Source organism: Varanus komodoensis, unplaced genomic scaffold (genome assembly GCF_004798865.1).
Source record: "Varanus komodoensis strain SLA01 unplaced genomic scaffold, ASM479886v1 scaffold132, whole genome shotgun sequence".
Taxonomy (NCBI): Eukaryota; Metazoa; Chordata; class Lepidosauria; order Squamata; family Varanidae; genus Varanus; species Varanus komodoensis.
Window position 1 is genome coordinate 162,078 of NW_025335381.1, and position 6,082 is coordinate 168,159.

Genomic DNA, 6,082 nt, shown 5'->3' on the forward strand with positions numbered 1-6,082 from the left:
CGGCCCCCCAGCGGCCGCGGCCGGCTCGGCAGGCGGCGGCGGCGGCGGCGGGGCCCGGGCGCTGCTCCGCGGGGCCGCGCCGTCGTCGCGGTGCGGTGCGGTGAGATGAGGGCGCGCATCCCCGGAGCCGCGGCCCCGCGTGCCCAGAATATGCAGCTCGGGGGTCGCCTGCCTCGCGGAGACGTGGCATCGGCCAGGCCCAGAGGAGACCCGCCCGGAGCGCTGGCTGGAAGGCCGGGCGCGGAGGATGCAGCTCGGATCCTTCGGCCGCGCCACGGGCAGGACGGACTCGCGGGAGAAGTGACGGGCGCCCCGCAAGAGCAGGGGTGGGCTCGATGGCCTCCGGGGCCCCTCCGGACCCTGCTGTTCTAGGCTTCTATGACCGCAAAAGGAGAAGGGGTGGCAGAGGTTGAGCGGGTCCCTGGGGCGGCGGGTGTGGGCTCGGGTGGACTCCGGGGATGGTGGAGGGCAGGAGAGCCTGGAGGAAGGTTGTCCGTGGGGTCGCGATGGATCGAACGCGACTTTGCTACTAAACAACAACAAATGTTCAGAAAGACCCTCATTCATTCACCCCCCACCCCATACACACACAGACACAGTATATTATGCCCCTGTAATAAGACTACTATTGAATCCCGTTTATATAAGCATCGATTGAAGCAGTATTTCAAAGGCATTTTAAAATCTGATTTTTTATTTAGTGACTTCTTGTTCTAAACAGAAAAAAATATACAGCTCCCTTTCACCTCCCAATAAAATTGGACTTTTAGTGCAAAGTCTTCTTCAGTGGATAAAAATCTTCATATTTATGAAGTACAGTACATAATTATCAAGCACAAAATTAACCTTTTTTAAACCATCAGGTTAACACGCAGCTAAATTCAGTGATCAAACATTGGTTCTCTTTGACCTGCCTTCAGGGGTGTTACATGGGATCAGGGACCCGACCCGTTCAGTGCCATAAATAACGGAGGCTGGAAGTTGAGAAATTATCGGCTTCGTTAACTTGAATTGCCAGCTAGTCAGTGCTATTGATTCCCTTTTACTAGGGGCTGAGATTCTTGTATTAAATGCTTTGTTAAACACACAGCTTTTCATCATAATAGGAATTCAGTGAAGATGACAAATGGGACACATCATTCTCTCTCATTGTTCCATTTTTTTATCAAGCGGTAAAATTATTCTTCTCATCCGCATCTCCCAAAATCCACATCTACTGAGGTCCAACAAGCAGCACACTTCATTCGTGTATTCATTTGTTCGTTCAATCATTCATTCATTCATTCCGTTTTTTGTGATTCCCCTCAAAATGGGGGCTCACGACTCAGCAACAAACAGTGGGCTCTCTTTCTGCTTGTTAGTGGTTCACAGACCATGGTTAGCTTGCTGGGTTTGCACATCACAATAACCCCCATTTCCACAACCCACGGGTTAAATAAACCATGGGTTAGCAGTTAATGTGAACAAGGTCACTCTTTGCAGTGCTTCACCAAGCGATGGAACAAAAAAATAAAGGTACCATGTTACAAATGGTGTTACCAGACTTCTGTGGAACTTTTGTACACATTTCCACCATCCTAAGATTTCGATTTGTTAGCCTCGATTCAAATATGAAGACTGAGCTTTTTCTGTTGCAAAGAGCAAACTGATTCTGCATGTAGGACAAGATTTTTCCACAGGAAAGGTTAGAATTTAGGAAGGAAGGACAGAAGACTGGATCACTTCCGATTAATTTTCTTTTTGGCTTTGATAGCATTTTGCATTCATTCTTCAACCTGTTGCTGACAAAGTGCAAAGTAGCTCCATTATACTCCTTTCTTTCCCTTTACCTTCTTTTCTTAAACAAATAACAATATATATCCTGTATATAAATAGATTTATATATTTCAATAGAATTTTTCCTATGGAGAGGAAATGCTCTCCCTCTTTCCTGGTGTACAAGACACCATTTCAGACTCTGTTCCTGTAAGAAACCATCTTCGGCCAACGCAACATGACTCCCAACAGAGCCAGCGACCCACCCAAGCCCCCAAGCCCACCTACCCACAACGCTACCTATCCGGCCACAGGCAGTTGTTCTGAATCGCAAAGGTCCTCTCCCCCACCCCAAATCAAGCCGGTTCGGGACCCTCCCAGAGAGGGGAGTGGGGGGCCCCCCTCTCCTCCCACCCCAGGATTCAGGCCCGCCCTTCGGTTGCAAGGTTCCAGGTGACCTTCTGATCCTCCACGTGCCTGAATGGCCACATCACTACATAGATGGCAATGTATAATGATTCTGAGAAGACCGAAAACTAAACCAAAGCCCCGTGCCTTCTAGAGGCATCTATTTTGACACACTCCGCGCGATTGAATTGCTTCCCATTTCAAGAGTCTTGTGATTGATCTTGCCTCTAAGCCAACTGTACTTTTTGTAAATTTGTTGTCAGTTTCTTCTACATTTTCTCAGATATTTGGCCTACACTTTGAAAAACAAAACTTGAGCTGAGTTCCGGTGGATTAGGGTTAAAAGCAAGAGTGCAAATAGGTTAACTTTACAACGATGAAACCTCGGTGTTTCCCCCCCTTATGCTCCTTCACTACGGAATCTCCACCCATCGATTCTCCCTGGCTTCACGACGGTATCCCAAGATTATTTCTGTTCTCAGTCGCAGGCAACACTGGCACCAAGCTTTCCTTGAAACATTGTCGGACGTGAAATCTTTTCTCGGTTCCAAATGGCAGCAGGCGGGAAACACCGCGGTGGAAGCCTAGGACAAGGGAGGGGCCGTCTTCTCCCAGAGGATGGTCCGGGCTTCCCTCCCGTACCCTTGGCTTCAAAGTTCAGCATTTCTGATGTCGGGAATTTACAGTAATGATCGCAAGTCCAGCAGGGCTGTTGCAGTCAGAGGCTCACCTGTAGCTTAACGAACTGGCTGCTCCAGAGGGACAGAAATCCCGCTCTGAGCGATCCCCGCAGATTGCTTACCATTTCCAAGAAATGCTTCTGCACCACTGCCAGCTGGGGAGGTACAGAATCGCCCTGCCTCGGTCCTAGAAGTCTCTAGTTTTGAAAATGAGGCTTCTGTCTTCATTTTGATAGCATGGAACTACTTCCAAACAGGATGGGGCTCGTGCCTGAGGGGACTCGGTGCATGGAGGCACGGCCAGCGTTTGTGGCCCTCGGCACTTCTTGCAAAGCTTCTCACAGAAGCGTAGCTGTGTCCATGTTCTACTTCCACGGTGAACGAAGACCAGGCTCAGTGTTTCTGGAAGCCCTTTGGAAGCGGAGGGGTTAAACTGCTGGATCAGGCAGCTCACCAACATCGGTCCAAAGGCACGGCGGTGGCTTTTTCACCCAGCACCTCCAGAAGCGCTGGGATGAGTTTTTCAGAACAAGATGTAGTGCCCATTTCTGAACGACAAGGCGAACTGCTAGATACCTTTAAATGACGGGGCCCTGTGTGGTGGAAGAGCCGTGGAGCGGTTTGGGAGAGTGCAGAAGACAGCTCTGTACACCTGTGGGGGAAACGTTTTCCAGCTTTGTTTGAGGTATCCAGTAGTAACCACGACTGAATTTTAATCTTGGGCAGATGGACGAGCACGGATTAAACCCAGCAAGCCTCAGGGGCTGGTGGTGTCGGGCGTTACATCTGCTCTAGCTGCATAGTTTCTGTTTCCCATGCCTCAGTTTATAGAGTCATCATTTTTTTCAGGTTAGACCGGGATTAAGTGCAAAACTTAATGGTAAGAGTTTCCAAGGCAAACGGCAGCAACAAAAACACTCCAGTTACTTATATAACATATAGCGTGCTGTGCAATTCCTTCTGTGCTGGTAAGGTGTCGTCTTGCTGGCATATTTCGCAGCTGCCTCTTGAGAATCAGAAACCTGAACAATGGTTCCGCTGCAATGCAATTTCAAAATAATGAGCCCAATGAAAATATTTCCAGCAGTGCATTAAGTCTACGGAGGAGCCGTTTTGTTCCAGGGTGGCTTGGGAGCGTGTCTGGAGGGAAACCAGCGCCGCATCCCTGTAACAGATGCCTAAAGCGGAGAATAGGTTGCTCTACCTGCGTCTTGAGATCCGTAGGAAGGATGCGAAGGGTGTCTGGGAGCTAATGAAGATGTGTAAGAAACTATCTGCGACGCTGGGCACACCAGTCCTCAGAGGAATCACACATTGCTGATGCGGACACTCAGGGGAGTGCCTTCCCTCTCGGCCTTCTCCCGGAAGGATTCCTCCAGCTTCAGTTTCTCGGGATCGCCAAACCGCACGGTCTCATGCAGGCAGCAAGGCGGGGCGACTTTGACCACCTGCTCAAACAGACTAAAATCGGCTACGTACTTCCCGCTGGCGGAGACAGAAATGACGGGCGTGAACTCGTAGCCCCACAGGATCTCCTCCGGGAGGTAGGAGGTCCGCACCTGGCACGTGGCGCTGGTGGATTCCACCGTGCCGCTGAGAATGACCACGAGCTCAAAGTCTCCTTCTCCGGTGCGCAGGGCCATGTCCCGGAAGGGGCTGTTCTCATTCACCACGTGGTAGAAGGTGAGGGGCAGGATGAGGAAGGGGCTGTCGGAAGAGGTGTCCACCTGGAAGTCCACGTTGACCTGGTTCAGGCGGACGTTCTCCCCTTCTTTGGTCAGGTGAGTCTGCAGCAGCTTGCCGGTGACCTGGCAGCCGATGAGCAAGCTCTTGCGCATGTTCGCCACCCGGATCATCAGGCAGGTCTTGCCGTCGTGCTGGGCCACCACGGCGTGCTGGCTGAACTTGATGGTCTCCGCCCGCTTTTTGGGCCGGGCGATCTTGGCCAGGAAGGTGCCGGTGATGAAGATCTCCATGATGGTGGTGAGGACCAGCTGGCTGATGAGCAGGATGATGGCCAGCGGACACTCCTCGCTGATGTACCGGAAGCCGTAGCCGATGGTGGTCTGGGACTCCAGGGAGAAGAGGAAGGCCCCCGTGAGCGTGTGCACCTGCATGACGCAGGGCGTGTGGTTGGCGGGAGGGTCAAACTCCAGCAGGTCCCCGTGCAGGACGGCCACCAGGTACCAGACCACGCCGAAGATGAACCACGTCCCAGCGAAGGAGGCCGAGAAGAGGACCAGCTTGTAGCGCCACTGCATGTCTATGAAGGTGGTCCACAGGTCCTTCAGGTAGAGGAAGCGCTTGTCGGCAATGTGCTCCATCCGCACGTTGCTCCGCCCGTCCTTCGTCATCACCCGCCTCTTCCGCAGGGCGGAGCCGAGCAGTGGGCGGCTGTCTGTCTGCGTCGTCTGGCTGTAGTAGACCTTCGTGGCGGAAGTCATCTGGGGGGAGAGAAGCGGAAAAGCCCAGAGGGCAGAATGAGCCGAGGGCGGGCGATGTTGGGGCAAGATCGGCTCTGTGGCACCGGGGTCAGCCGATCCCAACCCCAGCCGAAACCCGAACCCTTCGGGCCCCCCGCTGGGTGGGGGGAACAGACGATGGGGCCCAGCAAGGCTCTCGTCCTGCCCTCGGTTCCCGTTTTCTGAATGGGTTCCACGACAGCAGCAAGGCGTGCGTGAGCAAGCAGGCTTTGATCCATGCCCTGCCCCCGTTTCCCTGGAGTAAACCCAGTACTTGCCCTGCAACTGGCTGCAGGAAGAAGGCACTGGGCATATTTAGCCTGGAGAAGGGAAGGCTGAGGGGAGACCGCGCCCCACAAGTCACGGAGAGGAAGGCCGGATCTCTTCTCGATCCTCCCAGCGGACACGACACGGGATAACAGGCCCAAGTTACACCAAGCTGAGCGGCAGGGAGAAATTCCTGACCGGGGGGGCAGGATGACGATGGGGCCCCCACTCCAGGGAGGCGGTGGGCTCTCCCACCCTGGAGCCCTCTGAGAGGGATGGGTTAACGGGGAGCCCTGCACGGGGCAGGGTTGGGACCCGATGCCCCTCCTGCCCCTTCCAACTCTGCTGTTCGATGATTCTGCATCACAGGAAAGACGAGTTGGGTTTTGGGAACGAAAAACAGGCCTCGGACGAGAAGCAAGGACAGGCTGGGCTTTTCAGCAAGCCAAATCACAGCCTAACAGGGAAGAGGGAAGATGGAGATGACAGACAGACAAAGACGCAAACACA

At 53.2% G+C, this 6,082-nt stretch overlaps 1 protein-coding gene across 1 annotated transcript; it reads right to left on the minus strand.

The window, feature by feature from the left end:
* Window positions 1-4,150: 4,150 nt before the first annotated feature.
* Window positions 4,151-5,299, minus strand: KCNJ10 (potassium inwardly rectifying channel subfamily J member 10). Its single transcript, XM_044422613.1, has one exon. It carries the CDS (start codon window positions 5,285-5,287, stop codon window positions 4,151-4,153), a length of 1,137 nt encoding a protein of 378 aa, XP_044278548.1. The 5' UTR covers window positions 5,288-5,299.
* Window positions 5,300-6,082: the final 783 nt, after the last annotated feature.

What these genes read in the sequence shown, in the direction of transcription:
- KCNJ10 (XM_044422613.1), bottom strand. Translation starts at nt 5,287, where the DNA reads ATGACTTCCGCCACGAAGGTCTACTACAGCCAGACGACGCAGACAGAC.